The sequence below is a fragment of the Anomaloglossus baeobatrachus genome, chromosome 2, assembly GCF_048569485.1.
Source record: "Anomaloglossus baeobatrachus isolate aAnoBae1 chromosome 2, aAnoBae1.hap1, whole genome shotgun sequence".
Taxonomy (NCBI): Eukaryota; Metazoa; Chordata; class Amphibia; order Anura; family Aromobatidae; genus Anomaloglossus; species Anomaloglossus baeobatrachus.
The window spans coordinates 365,809,787-365,831,741 of record NC_134354.1 but is presented as its reverse complement, the minus strand read 5'-3'; the positions used below and the strand labels follow the sequence as shown (position 1 = coordinate 365,831,741).

Sequence of the window (21,955 nt, the reverse complement as noted above, 5' to 3'; positions counted from 1 at the left end):
GTAAAAAAAAATAAAAACAAAGAAAAAAATTATTAGAAATTAAACAAAAAAACATTTAGAGACTCCATCTTTATTATAAAAAACTCCTTAGTCCGACATAGTTCGCAGGGACAGCAATGTAAACTCTGCTTCATCTCTCTGTGCAGACAGTGTCTATACAAAGCAAGAAGGCCTGCGGAGACACCATCACATGTTTCTCAACGCTGGCAGGAAACTAGCCAGGTCTTTCACCGGGAAGGAACAACCACAGGAAGGGCAGTCTCCAGTCAAGGAGACCACCTATGCCAAACATGGTATCCATCCACAGACAGCTGTTTCGGGGTATTTGCCCCTCATCAGTGTGGAATAGGAATCTGGCTAGTGGGAGCATTGCCTAGTAAAAAACTACATAAGCAAGGATGGTTGACCTTAGGGAGATCAACATCCACCACAGCGGAGACACCATCACGTGTTTCTCAACGCAGTGATTCTAGAGCAATGCCCCCTGGGAAATATTCAAAGCAAGAAGGCCTGCGGAGACACCATCACATGCTTCTCAATGCTGGCAGGAAGCTAGCCAGGTCTTTCACCGAGAAGGAACAACCACGGGACGAGCAGTCTCTAGTCAAGGAGACCACCTATGCCAAACATGGTATCCATCCACAGACAGCTGTTTCGGGGTATTTGCCCATCATCAGTGTGGAGTAGGAATCTGGCTAGTGGGAGCATTGCCTAGTAAAAGACTACATAAGCAAGGATGGTCGCCCTTAGGGAGATCAAATTCCACCACAGCGGAGACACCATCACGTGTTTCTCAACGCAGTGATTCTAGAGCAATGCCCCCTGGGAAATATTCAAAGCAAGAAGGCCTGCGGAGACACCATCACATGTTTCTCAACGCTGGCAGGAAACTAGCCAGGTCTTTCACCGGGAAGGAACAACCACGGGAAGGGCAGTCTCCAGTCAAGGAGACCACCTATGCCAAACATGGTATCCATCCACAGACAGCTGTTTCGGGGTATTTGCCCCTCATCACTGTGGAGTAGGAATCTGGCTAGTGGGAGCATTGCCTAGTAAAGTCTACATAAGCAAGGATGGTGGACCTTAGGGAGATCAACATCCACCACAGCGGAGACACCATCACATGTTTCTCAACGCAGTGATTCTAGAGCAATGCCCGCTGGGAAATATTCAAAGCAAGAAGGCCTGCGGAGACACCATCACATGTTTCTCAACGCTGGCAGGAAACTAGCCAGGTCTTTTACCGGGAAGGAACAACCACGGGAAGGGCAGTCTCCAGTCAAGGAGACCACCTATGCCAAACATGGTATCCATCCACAGACAGCTGTTTCGGGGTATTTGCCCCTCATCAGTGTGGAGTAGGAATCTGGCTAGTGGGAGCATTGCCTAGTAAGTAGTCTTTTACTAGGCAATACTCCCACTAGCCAGATTCCTACTCCACACTGATGAGGGGCAAATACCCCGAAACAGCTGTCTGTGGATGGATACCATGTTTTGGTATAGGTGGTCTCCTTGACTGGAGACTGCCCTTCCCGTGGTTGTTCCTTCCCGGTGAAAGACCTGGCTAGTTTCCTGCCAGCGTTGAGAAACATGAGATGGTGTCTCCGCAGGCCTTCTTGCTTTGAATATTTCCCAGGGGAAATCACTCTTTACAGAGCGAGAAGCAGGCTGACATTGAGGGTATGATTCCACTTGCATCTCATATGGCCTGACACTCTCCGGACAGGAGCGTCTCAGCTGCACGGAAATACATACAGCTGACCCGCTCCTGTCAGGAGATTGTGTGCCGTGATGCGATGTGACACTTGCACAATGACAGTCAAAGTTCAGTTAACAGGACCTTCGATGACGTCATAGTCATGTGACCAGTCTGTAAGCCAATGTCTGGACAACATTCACACCAGACTGGTCATATGGCTATGACGTCATGGAAGGTCCTTTAGGCAGTGGTGCTTACCGGAGGGCAGAGCAATGATCAGACGTGGAAGCAGAAGCAGCCGGGAGACAGAGTCTGCAGGATGTGTCGCGGGACCTGTAAGTATGATCATAATGTTTTTTTAATAATGTGCTTTTTTTTTTTTTTTTTTTTTACAGCCCCTGGACACGAACTGTAACATGAGCTTCCCAGGAAAGTTTGGGATCGTGTACACGATCACTATGTGATCGGTACAATCCCCGAACTTTACAGTTTGGGATCGCCCATCACTACATCTAAATAGGGCTGAGTGGATCCGGACTGTAAAAGTCTGGATCCGCGCGGTTTCAATGACATCTAGGTGCCGGACCCGGGCCCGGGATTCCGGGTACACGATCCGGATTCTGCAAATAAAGTAAAAATAAACAAAACAACAAATAAGTGTCAGTTTCATACTTACCGAGACTCTGTGTCATGGCGGCACACTGCTTCCGGGTCGCTCATTCACTTCCTGTACTGTGCATGCAATCACACAGCTTTTCGTGTTTTCCTCGCCCACCAGCCGTCCTCTCATCTGTGATTGGTTACAGGCTGACGTGTCCTCAGCCTGTTGCAGTCTCTGCTGCAGTCATCGCTTATCGCGGCTCAGGCTACACTCAGAGCTGGCAGGGAATCATAAGGAAATCCAGCAGCTTGAACCAAGAATATTTACATATACGGAATAATTTGCAATTAATTGCATTAATGTCAGGGTTGCCACTCAAAGTCATGTCCAAAAAGTCTATTTGAGTGGAACAATGTTGGTGGGTGAATTATTCCGTAAACCCTCAGCGGGTAACTCTTTTGCATGCCAGGAGTTGCCACCCGAAGCATGTCATTAGTAATATCCCCACCGGGGAATATATCAGGGCCAAACGATGTTGTACCACACAAACTGACCTAGATAGAGAATGGAAGCTGATTGATGAGTGATTTAGACAGAGAGGTTACTCCCAAGATTGTTTGGATAAAGCCAAAACTAAAACCAATTTAAAAACCAGAGAACAATATCTGGAATTCAACTCGAACATCAATCCCAGGACGGATGGCAAATTACCCTTGGTTTTTTTCTACCAAATATACAAAAAAAAAATTTTGACATTGTTCACATTATCAAGAAATTTCTTCCGGTTTTATCGTCGGATGACACTTTACAAAAAATTCTTTACACTGGTGTCAAATTCGTATCCAGGAGAAATGTTATCCTGGGTGCCTCTCTGTCACCCAGTGACCACACCAAAAGATTTGAAAAAATTAATTGTAATAAAATCGCGGGTAACTGGCTGCCTATGCGGGGCTCCTTTAAATGTGGACATAAAACCTGTGGATGTTGTAGGCACATGACTAACTCTAAAGATTTTTTTTCTTATTCTAATACCAAAAATTTTGACATAAATTCCATGATTAATTGTAGTTCTGATCATGTTGTATATTTGTTTTCGTGCATAACATGCCAAACCCAATATGTAGGTAGTACATCACGTACATTAAGAAAGAGAATATCAGAGCATATCTATGACGCTAGCAATACTACTACCAGAAGCTTATCGGGCGCCTCCAAGCATTTTTTAAATGCACATGCTGGAAAGGAAAATACTTTGCGCGTTACCGCAATAGAAAAGGTTAAAATGCCCACTAGGGGCGGTAATTTGAAGGAAATTCTACTTAGGAGAGAAACCAGGTGGATCTTCCTAATGGGAACCAGGTTCCCTGCCGGAATGAATCTGAAAAGTGATATGTTATACATCTATTAAGAGAAAAAAAAGAAAAACATTTTTGACATCTTTTTTTTTAAAGTGAATTTGAGTGACTAGAACTGATATTTCTTTGTCGCTCCATTGGGAGACCCAGACAATTGGGGTGTATAGCTTCTGCCTCCGGAGGCCACACAAAGTATTACACTTTAAAAAAGTGTAACCCCTCCCCTCTGCCTATACACCCTCCTGTGCATCACGGGCTCCTCAGTTTTTATGCTTTGTGTGGAAGGAGGCACACATCCACTCATGCTCCCATTTTAGTCAGCAGCAGCTGCTGATTTTATCGGTTGGAAGAAAAGAGGGCCCCCACAGGGCCCCCGGCATGCTCCCTTCTCACCCCACTAAGTCGGCGGTGCTGTTAAGGTTGAGGTACCCATTGCGGGTACAGAGGCTGGAGCCACATGCCGTTTTCCTTCACCATCCCTTAGAGGCTCTGGGAGAAGTGGGATCCTAACCGGTCATCCATTCACTGGGACCGGGCTCCCTCCGCAGCCCCTGTGGGATTCTGTCGGACAGGAGACTTTGTATCCTCAGGGACAAGGCCCTGCATCTAAAGGTACTCTGTGTCCCCATGGGGACGGTGCATGGAGCGCTTGTTTCACAGACGCTGCAGCAGCTGCTGGTTTTGTGACGACCGGGACTTCCGCTCCGACCGCGCCTGTTTGTCGGCCGCGGTATTAAATTTAGTCCCCGGCTTCATTGCGGCCTAGTACCATAACTCCCGCCCCCGGGCCTGCCAGTCAGGGGTAAGGGCGGGACGGTCGACCTGACGTCGGCAGTGAGGGCTGGAGCATACTTTAGGTTTCCTCCCCCCCCCTCACTGATCACTGTGGGGCACCAGATTCCCGCACTTTACTAGTCGCCGCCCACGGCTCCCTCCTCCCCTGAGAGCTCCGGCAGCCATTTTTACACGAGCCTGTCAGGGTGGGGAGCGGTTTTTCTCCACCACAGGGCTCAGGGAACCTGGACTCCGATAGAGTCTTCCCTTCAGATCAATGTTCTGGAGATAAGGGCAGTGTATCTAGCCCTAAAGGCGTTCCATCAGTGGCTGGAGGGCAGGCAGATCCGCATACAGTCGGACAACGCCACGGCGGTCGCGTACATCAACCACCAGGGCGGCACGCGCAGCCGTCAAGCCTTCCAGGAAGTCCGGCGGATTCTGCTGTGGGCGGAGGCCACAGCCTCCACCATCTCCGCAGTTCACATCCCGGGCGTAGAAAACTGGGAAGCAGACTTTCTCAGTCGTCAGGGCATGGATGCGGGGGAATGGTCTCTTCACCCAGACGTGTTTCGAGAGATCTGTCGCCGCTGGGGAACGCCGGACGTCGATCTCATGGCGTCACGGCACAACAACAAGGTCCCGGCCTTCATGGCACGGTCTCAAGATCACAGAGCTCTGGCGACGGACGCGTTAGTTCAGGATTGGTCGCAGTTTCGACTCCCTTATGTGTTTCCTCCTCTGGCGATGTTGCCCAGAGTGTTACGCAAGATCAGATCCGACTGTCGTCGCGCCATTCTCGTCGCTCCAGATTGGCCGAGGCGGTCGTGGTACCCGGATCTGTGGCATCTCACGGTGGGTCAGCCGTGGGCGCTTCCAGACCGCACAGACCTGCTGTCACAAGGCCCGTTTTTCCATCTGCATTCTGCGGCCCTCAACCTGACTGTGTGGCCATTGAGCCCTGGCTCCTAGCGTCGTCGGGTTTATCGCAGGATGTCATTGCCACTATGAGACAGGCCAGGAAACCAACGTCCGCCAAGATCTATTACAGGTCGTGGCGGATCTTCTTGTCCTGGTGCTCTGATAAGGGTTTTACTCCCTGGCCTTTTGCCTTACCCATTTTTCTTTCATTCCTTCAATCCGGAATGGACAAGGGTTTGTCACTCGGCTCTCTCAAGGGACAAGTATCGGCGCTCTCAGTATTTTTTCAAAAGCGCCTGGCAAGGCTTCCGCAGGTCCGCACGTTCCTGCAGGGAGTTTGCCACATAGTTCCACCCTACAAGCGTCCGCTGGAACCCTGGGACCTTAACAGGGTGTTAATGGCTCTTCAAAAACCACCTTTCGAGCCGCTGAGGGATGTTTCTTTATCACGTCTTTCGCAGAAGGTGGCTTTTCTTGTGGCAATTGCCTCACTCTGAAGAGTGTCGGAGCTTGCAGCGCTGTCATGCAAATCCCCTTTCCTGGTTTTTCACCAGGATAAGGTGGTTCTGCGTCCTATCCCGGAGTTTCTCCCTAAGGTGGTATCTCCTTTTCATCTCAATCAGGATATCTCCTTACCGTCATTTTGCCCTCATCCAGTTCACCAGTGTGAAAAGGATTTGCATTCATTAGATCTAGTGAGAGCACTCCGGCTCTACGTGTCTCGCACGGCGCCCCTGCGCCGTTCAGATGCGCTCTTTGTCCTGGTCGCTGGCCAGCGTAAGGGTTCGCAGGCTTCCAAGTCAACCTTGGCTCGGTGGATCAAGGAACCAATTCTTGAAGCCTACCGTTCTTCGGGGCTTCCTCTTCCTTCGGGGCTGAAAGCCCATTCTACCAGAGCCGTGGGTGCGTCCTGGGCATTGCGACACCGGGCTACGGCTCAGCAGGTGTGTCAGGCAGCTACCTGGTCTAGTCTGCACACCTTCACAAAACACTATCAGGTGCATACCTATGCTTCGGCAGATGCCAGTCTAGGTAGGCGAGTCCTTCAGGCGGCGGTGGCCCACCTGTAGGAAGGGGTCGTTTTTCGGCTCTCTGTTATTGAGGTATTCTTTTACCCACCCAGGGACTGCTTTTGGACGTCCCAATTGTCTGGGTCTCCCAATGGAGCGACAAAGAAGAAGGGAATTTTGTTTACTTACCGTAAATTCCTTTTCTTCTAGCTCCTATTGGGAGACCCAGCACCCGCCCCTGTTTCCTTCGGGCTGTTTGTTCTTTTGTGTACACATGTTGTTCATGTTGAATTGTTCCTTTGGTTCATGGTTTTCAGTTCTCCGAACATCCTTTGGATTGAATTTACCTTAGACCAATTTATAAGTTTCCTCCTTCCTGCTTTTGCACCAAAACTGAGGAGCCCGTGATGCACGGGAGGGTGTATAGGCAGAGGGGAGGGGTTACACTTTTTTAAAGTGTAATACTTTGTGTGGCCTCCGGAGGCAGAAGCTATACACCCCAATTGTCTGGGTCTCCCAATAGGAGCTAGAAGAAAAGGAATTTACGGTAAGTAAACAAAATTCCCTTCTTGCCCTGCAATACTTTTGAGGGATCAGATGGATAATTTCCTCCTAATGATTTCATTTGGGGGGGATAAAAGAGATTTTATGGTATATATAAATGAATTGTCACTTCATTTTTTTCTTTTGGGTGTTTTCCCTTCTCTTTTTCTCCATTGTGATCTGTTTCTCCCTGGATGACAGTTTCCATCATGTCTCAGTTTCCACCATGCCTCATTTTCCAGTGAGTTTTTTCCATATATTTTTTCTCTAAAAAAAAAAAAAAAATTTCTATATAATTGCCATGGATTGAATTTTTTTTTATCAAAATTTTTATTGAGAATATCATGCGGTAATGTGATTAATCAATGACTAAAATTAACCTATGCTCAAAAGCATACTCGGTTTTTAGCTCCTATTCACATGCAATTTCTGAGCTGAGCCTTATCTATTTTTTTGATAAAAGAAATACATAAATAAGTTTCATTCTGTATTTTAAGATAATTTCTTGATGATAAATTAACGTGTTTTTTGTTTTATCACTAGCACCTTTGAAAAGTTTATATGCTTTTATTAAAACGCATATGCGTCACCATAAGGCTATGTGCACACGCTGCTTTTTTCGACGCTGCGTTTTTGTGCGTTTTTGGACGCTAAAAACGCACAAAAACAACTCACCCGCAGCAAAAAAAGCGGCAAAAAACGCATGCGTTTTTACCGCGATTTGGTGCATTTTTGGCTGCGGTTTGCTGCGTTTTTGATCTCTGCGTTTTTCTGCGTTTTTCCAATGCATTGCATGGGGGGAAAACGCAGAAAAACGCAGGAAAGAATTGACATGTCTATTTTTTTTTTTTTTTTTAAGCTCAAAAACGCAGCTTCAAAAAAAAGTTGTGTGCGGACAGCAAAAAGGAAAACTCATAGACTTTGCTGGGGAAGCAGTCATGTAGTTTTGAGGCCAAAAACACACCCGAAAAATGCACAAAAACACAGCGAAAAACTCACTGTGTGAACTTACCCTATTTGAGAAATTAAAATGTTCTCAGGAAACAGTGGACTGAAGGAGGCTGTCGTCCATAACTGAATGTCCCCACATATGTGCACCAATTTTGATGCGTCATTGCAATTATTGGACACCACCATATATGCACGGACCTCGGCTGGAACATGCATGCGTTATCACAGTAAGAAAGTAAAATTGTTTTCTGGAAACAGGAGATTGAATTTTATATTCCAGCTTATATATTCCAGAATTTATTGTGTGCACATTTATTTGGAATTTTACCTTTCTTGTGAACTTAGTTATGTGTATTTCGAGTCATGTTTTTAAACTGCCTTAGTCCTCAGTATTGTTAGAGACTGAATAAGAACTAGACGTTCGAAACGCGTCCTCTGTCTGATTTAGCACTCCATGTGACTTTATGGACTTTTTAATTATACTTCAATAAAAAATATAATTTTTAAAAATTCTTGGATCAAGCTGCTGGATTTCCTTATGATTCCCTGACCTGCTTTTGCCGACTTTTTCAGTCCTTGCACGGTCCAAGGTTGGTGTCTCCTGTACAGGTGAGCTGGAACACAACTTTTCTTGTTACTCAGAGCTGGCAGTCTTCTCTATGGCTGCTAGCTCTGAGATGTAGCAGAGCTGTATATGTCATCATGGGACCTTGTGTGGATTACGCTGGACCTGGAGGGCTGTGTTGGGGGTTAATAAAGTGGTGAAGGAGGCGCGTTTTGTACTTTATTTCAAATAAAAGATTTTTCTGTGTGTCTATTTATTTACTGTTATTTACAGGTTTGTGTGATGCAAGTATCTGATAGACGCCTGTGCCATCACAAACCTAGGGTTTAGTAGCAGCTGTGCGCCGCTATTAACCCCTGCTATTACCCCGATTGGCACCACACCAGGCCACCGGGAAGGATCGGTAATGTACCAGGATTGTCACATCTAATAGATGCGGCAATACCGGGCGGCTGCGGGCTGAGAATATACCAGCTCCCAGCCGGCGTTATCATGGCTGGGGATGAAAATTGGGTGGGATCGCATATCGTTTTTTTTAAAAAAAATTATTTAACCCCTTCACGACCGCGGGCCGTAAAATTACGTCCTATTTTAACGTGACTTAACGACCAGGGACGTAATTTTACGGCCTAAACTTCATTTGATTGCCGTGGCCATAGCAACGGCTTTCAAATGATGTCCCCTGCTGTTTCTTACAGCAGGGGACCTTTGCTTGACCCCAGGGGGGGCGGCATCGCCACCCCCTATCGACGATCGATGTGATTGGCTGTTCAAATCTGAACCGCCAACCACATCGATCGCACTAATTTCGGCAAAAATAATGCCCGAATTAGTGCGATCCTGTGAGATCCAGCTATGAGATGCCGCAGCTGCTGCAGCATATCATAGGTGGACCTCAAACATGCCGCCCCCAGCCCCTGCAGCACTGATTGGAGCGATCGTGCTATGACGCGCAATCGCTCCAATCAGTGTGCAGTGGGGCGGTCTGATCTGCCGGTGGCCGCCCTCCCCAGGCCTGTGCTGGCCTGTGAGCCCTCCCCCAACATGTCTGCAGCGTGGAGTGGCTGGTACTTTTGGTACCACGCCACCGCTGCTGCCGCCGCCGCCGCCTCTGATGTCTCCGCCGCTGCAGCTCTAATGGTAAGTATTCCGCTCCCTGCGCGCTCCCGTGAAGGCCCCTGCGCGCTCCCGTGAAGGCCCCTGCCCGTGCCCCCCCCGATCTGCCCCCCTACGCCCCGATCTGCCTCCCTACGCCCCGATCTGCCCCCCCGGCATCCCGATCTGCTACCACCGCTGCTGCTGAGGTCACCGCTGCTGCTGCAAAGTGAGTACTGTGCTCACTTTGCAGCCCGTGCGCGCTCCCGTGGTGCCCCTGCGCGCTGCCGTGATAGCCCCTGCCGTGCCCCCCCCGCGATCTGCTCCCCCCAACCACCCACCCCCCCCCCCCCCCCGACATCCCGATCCGCTCCCCCCGCGATCTGACTGCCTCCCCCATTATTTCTATTCTGCTTCTGCAGCTCCCTCTCCGGTCTCCCCCTCTGCTCTCCCCCCTCCCCCTCTGCTCTCACCCCCCCCTCTGCTCTCACCCCCCCCCTCTGCTCTCCCCCCCCCCTCCCCCTCTGCTCTCCCCCGACGTCCTCTTACCTGTCTTCACCGGCCTGATCACATCTGCGTCCATCGCTGGGTCCTTCCTGGGCATTCTGCTGATCTGCCTGCTGCTCCTGTAAAGCTGTCCATCTCTCTGCCATCTGTTCCTCTGCAGCTCTTCTGGTCAGTGATCCTCCTGCTAGTCCTCTGGGTACTGTGAGTATAACTTTTTATTTTTTTTCCCGTATCCCCTGTCCATTTTTACACCTCATCCGTCCGTGCGTCCCGCCAAGCGCTGATCAGGGATGCAGATAACGGATCGGCATCCATGGTCAATTTTTGGCGTGACTTTTTTTTCCGTATTCACGACGCTTTTTGTATCGCATCCGTCCGTGCGTCCCGCCGAGCGCTGATCAGGGATGCATATAACGGATCGGCATCCATGGTCAATTTTTGTCGTGACTTTTTTTTCCGTATTCACGACGCTTTTTGTATCGCATCGGTCCGTGCGTCCCGCCGAGCGCTGATCAGGGATGCAGATAACGGATCGGCATCCATGGTCAATTTTTGGCGTGACTTTTTTTTCCGTATTCACGACGCTTTTTGTATCGCATCCGTCCGTGCGTCCCGCCAAGCGCTGATCAGGGATGCACATAACGGATCGGCATCCATGGTCAATTTTTGGCGTGACTTTTTTCCGTATTCACGACGCTTTTTGTATCGCATCCGTCCGTGCGTCCCGCCAAGCGCTGATCAGGGATGCACATAACGGATCGGCATCCCTGCTCAATTTTTGGCGTGACTTTTTTCCGTATTTGCGACGCTTTTTGTATCGCATCCGTCCGTGCGTCCCGCCAAGCGCTGATCAGGGATGCACATAACGTATCTGCATCCATGGTCAATTTTTGGCGTGACTTTTTTTTTTACGTATCCCCGACGCTTTTTTTTATCGCATCCGACCGTGCGTCCTGCAGTGGCCGATCAGTGCACTGCGTCTGTGCGTTTGAAAAGTCAAATGGCGCTCCTTCTCTTCTGAGCCCCGCCATGCGCTCAAACAATTACTTTCCACCACATATGAGGTATCTGCGTACTCAGGAGAAAATGCACAATACATTTTATGGTGCATTTTTTCCTGATAGCCTTGTGAAAAAAAAAGCTACCTAGTTGAAGCAACCGTTTTGTGGTAAAAAAATTTTTTTTTCTTTTCACGGCTCAACGCTATAAACTTCTGTGAAGCCCCCAGGTGTTCAAAGTGCTCACCAAACATCTAGAAAAATTATTTGAGGGCTCTAGTTTCCAAAATGGTGTCACTTGTGGGGGAGCTCCACTGTTTAGGCACCATAGGGGGTCTCCAAACGTGACATGGCGTCCGCTAATGATTCCAACCAATTTTGCTGTCAAATGGCGCTCCTTCTCTTCTGAGCCCCGCCATGCGCCCAAACAATTACTTTCCACCACATATGAGGTATCTGCGTACTCAGGAGAAAATGCACAATACATTTTATGGTGCATTTTTTCCTGATAGCCTTGTGAAAAAAAAAGCTACCTAGTTGAAGCAACCGTTTTGTGGTAAAAAAATTTTTTTTTCTTTTCACGGCTCAACGCTATAAACTTCTGTGAAGCCCCCAGGTGTTCAAAGTGCTCACCAAACATCTAGAAAAATTATTTGAGGGCTCTAGTTTCCAAAATGGTGTCACTTGTGGGGGAGCTCCACTGTTTAGGCACCATAGGGGGTCTCCAAACGTGACATGGTGTCCGCTAATGATTCCAACCAATTTTGCTGTCAAATGGCGCTCCTTCTCTTCTGAGCCCCGCCATGCGCCCAAACAATTACTTTCCACCACATATGAGGTATCTGCGTACTCAGGAGAAAATGCACAATACATTTTATGGTGCATTTTTTCCTGTTACCCTTGTGAAAAAAAAAAGCTACCTAGTTGAAGCAACCGTTTTGTGGTAAAAAAAAAAAATTTTTCTTTTCACGGCTCAACGCTATAAACTTTTGTGAAGCCCCCAGGGGTTCAAAGTGCTCACCAAACATCTAGAAAAATTATTTGAGGCCTCTAGTTTCCAAAATGGGGTCACTTGTGGGGGAGCTCCATTGTTTAGGCACCTCAGGGGGTCTTCAAACCCGACATGGCGTCCGCTAACAGGTGCAGCTAATTTTGCACTCAAAAATTCAAATGGCGCTCCTTGCCTTCCGAGCACTGCCGTGTGTCCAAACATTTGATTTCCACCACATATGAGGTATCTGCGTACTCAGGAGAAAATGCACAATACATTTTATGGTGCATTTTTTCCTGTTACCCTTGTGAAAAAAAAAGCTACCTAGTTGAAGCAACCGTTTTGTGGTAAAAAAATTTTTTTTTCTTTTCACGGCTCAACGCTATAAACTTTTGTGAAGCCCCCAGGGGTTCAAAGTGCTCACCAAACATCTAGAAAAATTATTTGAGGCCTCTAGTTTCCAAAATGGGGTCACTTATGGGGGAGCTCCATTGTTTAGGCACCTCAGGGGGTCTTCAAACCCGACATGGCGTCCGCTAATGAGTGCAGCTAATTTTGCGTTCAAAAATTCAAATGGCGCTCCTTCCCTTCCGAGCTCTGCCGTGCGCCCAAACAATTGATTTTTACCACATATGGGGTATCAGCGTACTCAGGAGAACATGCACAATAAATTGTATTGTGTACTTTCTCTTTTCTCCCTTGTAAAAATGAAAATTTTATGGCTAAAGTAACATTTTTGTGTTAAAAAGTAAAATTTTCATTTTTTCCTTCCACATTGCTTTGGTTCCTGTGAAGCACCTAAAGGGTTAATAATCTTATTGGATGTGGTTTTGAGCAGTGTGAGGGGTGTAGTTTTTAGAATGGGGTCACTTTTGGGTATTTTCTGTCACCTCGGCCTCTCAAAGTCACTTCAAATGTGATGTGGTCCCTAAAAAAATTATTTTGTAAATTTTGTTGGAAAAATGAGAATTTGCTGATGACCTTTGACCCCTTCTAACTTCCTAACGGAAAAAAAATTTGTTTCGAAAATTGCGCTGATGTAAAGTAGACAAGTGGGAAATGTTATTTAGTAACTATTTTGTGTGACATATCTCAGATTTATGGGCATAAATTTTCAAAGTTTGAAATTTGCGAAATTTTCAAAATTTTCGCCAAATTTCCTAAATTTTCACAAATAAACGCAAAAAATATCGGCCTAAATTTACCACTGACATGAAGTACAATATGTCACGAAAAAACAATCTCAGAATCGCCAGGATCCGTTGAAGCGTTCCAGAGTTATAACCTGTCAAAGTGACACTGGTCAGAATTGCAAAAAATGGCCCGGTCATTAGGGTGTTTTAGTGGCCGGGGGTGAAGGGGTTAAAAATCGCGGCAAAAACCACGGCAAAAAATGAGTCAAAACACTGCAGTTTTTTGCCAGGAGGTGTAGATTGGATGCAGGAATATAGTGTAAAAATTTCAGCACCAAATTTGCATCCTTTGGCCCAAAAATAAAAATAATTCTGCCAGCAGGTGGAAATTTGGTCCTGAACTCTGGTGCAGACGATTTCAGCACCAAATGTGCATCTCCTGGCAAAAAAGTAGCAAAAATTGCGAAAAAATACCGCGGCAAAAAACGCGGCAAAACTCTGCATTTTTTTTGCCAGGAGGTGTAGATTGGATGCAGGAATATGGTGTAAAAATGTCAGCACCAAAATCTGCATCTCTTGGACAAAAAAACTGCGATTTTCTGCTCTAGGAGATGCAGATCTGTAAACTCAGTGACCTCCACCTGAGGTCAGGTTACCTGCGATCAGGTACCGTGGGAACCTCCAGCTGTGACTGCCAATGACCTGAGTGACGTCACTGCTAAATGTGCAGCTTATTCATTTTCTGGAGCTCACAGAGAGCGGTTGTGCTCTATGGCCTCTTTCTGTGATATTCAGATGTAGCAGAGCTGAAGCGGCGTGGGACCTCCTGTGGATTACGTCAGACCTGGAGGGCTGTGTTGGGGCTTAATAAAGTGGTGAAGGGGGGGCAGGTTTTGTACTTTATTCCAAAGAAAGGATTTTTCTGTGTGTCTGTGTTTATTTACATTTATTTACAGGTTTGTGTGATGCAGGTATCTGATACCGTAGACACCTGTGCCATCACAAACCTAGGGCTTAGTAGCAGCTGTACGCTGTTGTTAACTCCTACTATTACCCCGATTTTCACCGCAGCAGGCCACCGGGAAGGGCCGGTATCGCACCGGGATTGTCACATCTAATAGATGCGGTAATACCGGGCGGCTGCGGGTTGAGAATACCAGCCCCCAGTCGGCGTTATCTTGGATGGGGATGAAAATTAGGGGAAACCGCACATCGTTTTTTTTATTATTATTTATTTAAAAAAAAAACGCATGCAATCTCTTAGACCAGAATCACACTTGCAAGGGACTCGCACGAGTCTGCCATGGCATCACACGGCAAAGCCTCGCACGTGTGACTGAATACACAGCACAGATACAGCCCGACAGCTGGGGCTGCAGCCGCAAGCTATATCCGTGCTGCCGATTGCTTATTTTTTACCATGATACTGACCCTCAGACACTTGCACTGCTTTCCCCACCCACCGGCCATCCTGGCGCCTGTGATTGGTTGCAGTCAGCTGACACGTGCCACTCAAGGTGAGGGCGCGTGTAGCTGCAACCAATTACACGCACCGGTGGGTGGGCAAAACAATGAATATTGAATTGTCGTCTCCAGAAGGGAAAAGCGTGACCCGGAAGGAGTTTGCCGCCATGACAGCGCCTCGGTGAGTACACCGCGCTCGCTCCTACCCCCTATCCCCTCCACAAACGGTTTTAATCTCCGGATTCCGGTCCCCATTGACTTTTATATGGGCACCGGATTCCAGAGCAGATTGGACTTTTTTTTTTAATATCTGGCAGTGATCAGCCGGTCCCGGATTTTTGGGCGTTCGATCAGCTCTACATCTAAACTCTCCTAAGTGTTAACCTTTGTATGTATTTGTATGTTCCAAAAATATTTACCATCTTTTCAGTTAGCCATTAAAGGGTATCAACCATGGAGGACTTCAGTTCTTTTAAACAATTTTTTATCTCTACTGGCTAACACGGTACAAAGATATATTTTACCAGTATCAGAAATATTTAGTACATTTATACGCATATGTTTTTTCATCCTATTAAAACTTTGCCCAAAACAGTATTGAAAAACTAATTTCATACCTATAATTACTTGGATTTTGACATTTTGATTTCTCTGTTGGTATGACACTTTATATTCTCTTCACTTTCAGCACTAAAGTGGTTTTCTTTGTGAAGAACCAGCCTCCTCACTTAGTTATGAAAGGATACCAGGTTGCCTGTACGCTTCGCAATGAACTACACAAACAACAAAATGATTTCCTTATCTTTCGAGCTCTTGAGATTGATACATTCAGTAAGTGTGCACTTTTCTCTCCGTTTAAATGTGCAAAGTGCAATATATGAACTGTTTTAGTTTCTTAAAAGTAGTGTACATATGAAACAGATCTGCTAGCAGAAAATACATAGAAAAGATGGTCAAATACACTTTTTTAAGAATGTACAGAAAAAGGCAATATTGACTAACACCAAATCAGCAAGGCCACACAACATGCTTTTGGCTTCTGTTGGGTTAATGGAACAACATGGATATGTTTGACATAGACACATGGAGCTTTTCCCATCACGTACAGTGGGAAAAATAAGTATTTGATACACTGCAAATTTTGAAAGTTTTACCACCTACAAAAAATGGAGAGATCTCTAATGGGTATACTTCAACTTCAACTGTGACAGACAGAATCATATAATATAGAGAATCACATTGTATGATTTTTGAATAATGAATTTGCATTTTATTGCATGAAATAAGTATTTGATCATCTACCAACCAGCAAGAATTCTGATTCTGACAGATCTGTTCTTTTTTAAGAAGCCCTTATCCTCTGCACTCATTACCTGTATCAATTGCACCTGTCCACACACTCAATCAACTCCAACCTCTCCTCCATGGCCAATAACAAAGACCTTTCTAAGGACAACTTCTATAAAATTGTAGTCCTGCACAAGGCTAGGATGGGCTACAGCACAATAGGCAAGCAGTTTGCTGAGAAGGCAGCAACTGTTGGCGCAATTATTAGAAAACGGAAGAAACACAATCTTACTCGTTCTGGGGCTCCATGCAAGATCTTGCCTCATGGAGTAAGGATGATTGTGAAAAAGGACAGGAATCAGCCCAGAACTACATGGAAGGACCTGGTCAATGAACTGAAGAGGGCTGGGACCACAGTCTCAAATATTACCATAGTAACACAGTACGTCGTCATGGATTAAAATCCTGCAGGGCACACAAGGTCCCCCTGCTTACATCAGTACATGTCCTGGCTCGTTTAAAGTTCACCAATGACCACCATCTGGATAATATACAGGAGGCATAGGAGAAGGTCATGTGGTCAGATGAGACCAATAGAAATTTTTTGTATCAACCCCACTCGTCGCCGTGTTTGGAGGGAGAAGAAGGATGAGTATAACCCCAAGAACACAGTCACAACCATGAAGCATGGGGGTGGAAACATACATTTTCTTTACATTTCTGTACATGTACCCTCTAGATTGTAAAGCGCTGCGGAATATGTTGGCGCTATAGCAATAAAATGTATTATTATTATTTCTTCACCAAATGTGCATCTTTTGGCAGAAAAATACAGCAAAAACGCAGTGTGTTTCTGTCTCGTTTTTTGGTGTGTTTTTGCCTTGTGCTCTTGGTGCATTTTCCAAAATGAAGTCAATGGATGGAAAAACTGAAAAACGCATGCAAAAACGCACCAAGAATTGACATGCTGCAGATTTTTTCTGCACCAAATCTGCAAGGAAAAAAATAAGCAACGTGCGCACAACACTTCTCTTTGATTTTGCTGACATATGGATAGGCATGTAGATTTCTGACAAATCTGCACCCTAAAGCGCAGTATTTACAGTTGACAAATAGAATCCTTGACATTTGCTGTTTAAGAACATAATTATATACAGTCCAGAAAGCATCCTAAAACATGTCTTTATTATGGTATATACAATATTTTCCGGTAGTGTTTTATACATACATTATATTTCCTTTTCAGCATGTCAGTTAAATTGTTCTATGCACGGTCACTGTAATTCCGTCACCAAGCGTTGTGTTTGTGACCCCTTCTGGATGGAAAACTTTATACGTCGTCAGTTTGGTGATGGCGAAAGCAACTGTGGTAAGTTTCTCCTTTACAGCTCCAGTCATGCATAGGTAAACTTTACTGGTACTGAATGCCACTGGTCACAATTCCGCGGGAAGATGCTAGACACCTGTATTAGGTTCTCCTTCCTTCCTTGCACTCTTAATTTCTCCCTGCCCTGTATAGTCCACTGATCACTAACCTCCCTTCATCTCTTAAGCCTCTTCTACATTTCATCAGTTGATAGGGCACGTAGCAAATATTATGGAGCCTAACCCGGTAGCCCAAATAATAAACCATATGAAAAGACAAACTATGGCTTAGACTAATGATCATACTTTTAAATTCTAGTTGTTTGTTGCAAAATACATTGAGAAAACTCAGATTAATCCTATAAGACTAATAGGATGATGCTTTTAATATACCGTTCACAATGTCTGTTTACCCCTGCAGATTGGAGTGTGTTGTATGTGGTTATCACAAGTTTCCTTTGTGTGGTGGCTATGGGACTACTCGTCTGGTGCACAATCTGTTGTTGTAGAAGGTAAGTGATGCTTCCATTTGCTAATTAGTTTTATTAAACTGTTATTCCGTGTATGATCTTACTACAATATAACATTTATTGAATTAAATCCCTCTGTTCAATCGTGAGTACAGAGAACTGTCTTGTTGAATGACAGCAGTGTGCGTGTTTTTCTATGGAGATGTAAATCATTAAGTGAGATGGCCTTCACAATATTCAGTCCATAATCCTTTTTAACAGATTTCTGACCAGTGACAAAAATGTTACATTAGGGAACCGGTTTCTATTCTGTGCCGTATATTTTTGTCAGTCTATTCTCTCCTGTGCTGTCAGTCGTAGCTAGCCCCGATCTTGGGTGTTTATCCCTTTAGATCAGTGTTTCTCAACTCCAGTCCTCAAGACCCACCAACAGATCATGTTTTCAGGTTTTCCTCAATCAGGTTTTCAGGCTTTCATTAATGTTGCACGGGTGATGAAATTATTCCTTTTCTAATATTGAGGAAAACCTGAAAACATGATCTGTTGATGGGTCTTAAGGACTGGAGTTGAGAAACACTGCTTTAGATGCTGCAATGCGGAAGGAAGGAGGTGGCCGGGATGTTCCGGCCGGTCATCTCCGCCCCTCCACTTCTATTGGGCGGCCGCTTAGTTACGCCGCTGTGACACCAAACGAACCTCCCCCTTAAAGGAGAGATTGTTCGGCAGCCACAGTGACATCGGTAAACAGGTAATTGCATGTGACGCTGCCGTAGCAATATTGTTCACTACGGCAGCGATCACCCCATGACGCACCACCGACGTGGGCAGGTGCTATCGCTCGCGACATCGCTAGCGATGTCGCAGCGCGTAAAGCCCGCTTTAGGCATCTAAGGTATGTGACAGAGGGGGCTCCCCATTTCAGCTTATTGCCCCCATAATGGAATCATGGGAGCCAAAGGGGGTCAAACAATGGCACTATGGCTGCCAATTCAAATTCTCTGAATAGTTTAATGAATAGACATAATTCAATGCAAAACAGAAATGTGTTAGTGTATACGAGTCAATACACGTTCAAGCCCCCTAGTGGGGCTGAAAGCAAACATAACTGGTGTCCATAATGACCCGATCTTTTAAAATATTACATTTAACGTCCAAGTGCCTATCAATAAATTGGAATATCATCAAAAAGTTAATTTATTTAATTAATTTAGTTAATTTATTTCAGTAATTCAATACAAAAAGGGAAACGCATACCGTATTTTTCGGACTATAAGATGCACCGGATTATATGACTCACCCTGGTTTTAGAGAAGGAAAATAGGAAAATAAAATTTTAAGCAAAAAATGTGGTCATGACACATGTTATGGGGCGAGGATCTGCTGCTGACACTATTATGGGGGTAATATCCCCAAATTCTCTATTAAGGTACCCCATCCTGGTAATGATCCTCCTGCCTTGTGTATATATTTATGTCCCTCATCCTAGTATAGCCCCATCTTGCTATATACTGCATCCTGGTATGTGCTCCCATCCTGCTATATACACCATCATCCTGCTCATATACCCCATCATCCTGCACATATACCCCCATCATCCTGCTCATATACCCCCATCATCCTGCTCATATATCCCCATCATCCTGCTATATGCCATCATCCTGTTCATATACCCCCATCATCCTGCTGTATGCCATCATCCTGTTCATATACCCCCATCATCCTACTCATATACCCCCATCATCCTGCTCATATACCCCCATCATCCTGCTCATATACCCCCATCAACCTGCTCATATACCCCCATCAACCTGCTCATATACCCCCATCATCCTGCTCATATACCCCCATCATCCTGCTCATATACCCCCATCATCCTGCTATATGCCATCATCCTGTTCATATACCCCCATCATCCTGCTATATGCCATCATCCTGTTCATATACCCCCATCATCCTGTTCATATACCCCCATCATCCTGCTCATATACCCCCATCATCCTGCTCATATACCCCCATCATCCTGCTATATGCCATCATCCTGTTCATATACCCCCATCATCCTTCTCATATACCCCTATCATCCTGCTCATATACCCCCATCATCCTGCTCATATACCCCCATCATCCTGCTATATGCCATCATCCTGCTCATATACTCCCATCATCCTGCTCATATACCCCCATCATCCTGCTATATGCCATCATCCTGTTCATATACTCCCATCATCCTGCTCATATACCCCCATCCTGTGGCACACACAAAAAAATAAACGTTTACACTCACCTTTCTTCGTTCCACGCAGCGTCGCTCCTCCTCCTGTCTGTGCCGGCAGTGCTGTGTTGCTATGGGGAGATAAGGTATGCACACCAGTGACTATGGAAGGGGAATACATGGAATAGCAGAAACTGCTGTGTGAATACTGACATGAAAAATTCAATAGCTATTTGTAAGAATGAAATGTGAAAAATGGAACCTGCATTACTGCCATGAATATATGAATAAAGAGAAATTTAGCTACTGAATTGATCAATGCAGAAGAGCCCCAACACTACGCCAAAGTATTTCTCTACGTTGGGGTCCCTAGCTTGTGTGTGTCCTCTCATGCAGTTAAAAAACTTACCGTGTATGGGACGCTGAGACCCAGGCTATATATGCGTATAATGTGGATTGGCAATAGGTGTGTATGGGGAGGGTTCACAAACGAAAAACTACTAACATTAAGGAATAACGTTTGGAACTCCATTCTATGTCTGAACTGGGTGCAAAAAACCTAAAAAACATCACTATGGGGAGATAAGGTATGCACACCAGTGACTATGGAAGGGGAATACATGGAATAGCAGAAACTGCTGTGTGAATACTGACATGAAAAATTGCCAATCCATACACACCTATTGCCAATCCACATTATACGCATATATAGCCTGGGTCTCAGCGTCCCATACACGGTAAGTTTTTTAACTGCATGAGAGGACACACACAAGCTAGGGACCCCAACGTAGAGAAATACTTTGGCGTAGTGTTGGGGCTCTTCTGCATTGATCAATTCAGTAGCTAAATTTCTCTTTATTCATATATTCATGGCAGTAATGCAGGTTCCATTTTTCACATTTCATTCTTACAAATAGCTATTGAATTTTTCATGTCAGTATTCACACAGCAGTTTCTGCTATTCCATGTATTCCCCTTCCATAGTCACTGGTGTGCATACCTTATCTCCCCATAGTGATGTTTTTTAGGTTTTTTGCACCCAGTTCAGACATAGAATGGAGTTCCAAACGTTATTCCTTAATGTTAGTAGTTTTTCGTTTGTGAACCCTCCCCATACACACCTATTGCCAATCCACATTATACGCATATATAGCCTGGGTCTCAGCGTCCCATACACGGTAAGTTTTTTAACTGCATGAGAGGACACACACAAGCTAGGGACCCCAACGTAGAGAAATACTTTGGCGTAGTGTTGGGGCTCTTCTGCATTGATCAATTCAGTAGCTAAATTTCTCTTTATTCATATATTCATGGCAGTAATGCAGGTTCCATTTTTCACATTTCATTCTTACAAATAGCTATTGAATTTTTCATGTCAGTATTCACACAGCAGTTTCTGCTATTCCATGTATTCCCCTTCCATAGTCACTGGTGTGCATACCTTATCTCCCCATAGTGATGTTTTTTAGGTTTTTTGCACCCAGTTCAGACATAGAATGGAGTTCCAAACGTTATTCCTTAATGGCAGTGCTGTGTTGAGCCGGCCACGTTCCCTGCAGCACTGCGATGTATTGTCCTGCAGTCTATCGGCACGGCTGTGAAGACACACGTGCGCACAGCGATGACGTCATCGCTGTGAGCACCGCTAGTCTCCAGTCCACACAGCGCGGCAGGCAGACTGGAGGAAATCGCGATGCTGCAGGGGAACGGTGAGCACATTGATTCACTGAACCCCGCACTGATGATGATGCGCGGGGGGTAGTGAATAAAGCCGAGCATGATCACTCCAGGCTGTAGTTGCCTGGGGTGATCACGGCCGGCTGTTAATTATGCGCGCGTCCCCGCCCATCATCCCGCCCACCTATCAGCCCCGGCTTCAGCGCTGAGAGATGGGCGGGAGGATGGGCGTGCATATGTAATGAGCGGGCCCACATGGTCACGGCAGGCGCTGCTGCTGCCTGCTCGTGCCCCCGATGACCCGCTCCACCGCAGCACCCTCATTCCCCGCAGCCAT

General features: G+C 45.8%; 1 protein-coding gene across 2 annotated transcripts in view; it reads left to right on the top strand.

The window, feature by feature from the left end:
• Nucleotides 1-21,955, top strand: part of KIAA0319L (KIAA0319 like) — a 164,664-nt gene that overhangs the window by 129,743 nt on the left and 12,966 nt on the right. For both annotated transcript variants that reach the window (XM_075336020.1, XM_075336021.1), the window contains exons 18-20: nt 15,296-15,438; nt 17,141-17,263; nt 17,681-17,771. In XM_075336020.1, coding sequence (XP_075192135.1) covers nt 15,296-15,438; nt 17,141-17,263; nt 17,681-17,771 — 357 coding nt within the window. The remainder of the gene's footprint in view (nt 1-15,295; nt 15,439-17,140; nt 17,264-17,680; nt 17,772-21,955) is intronic.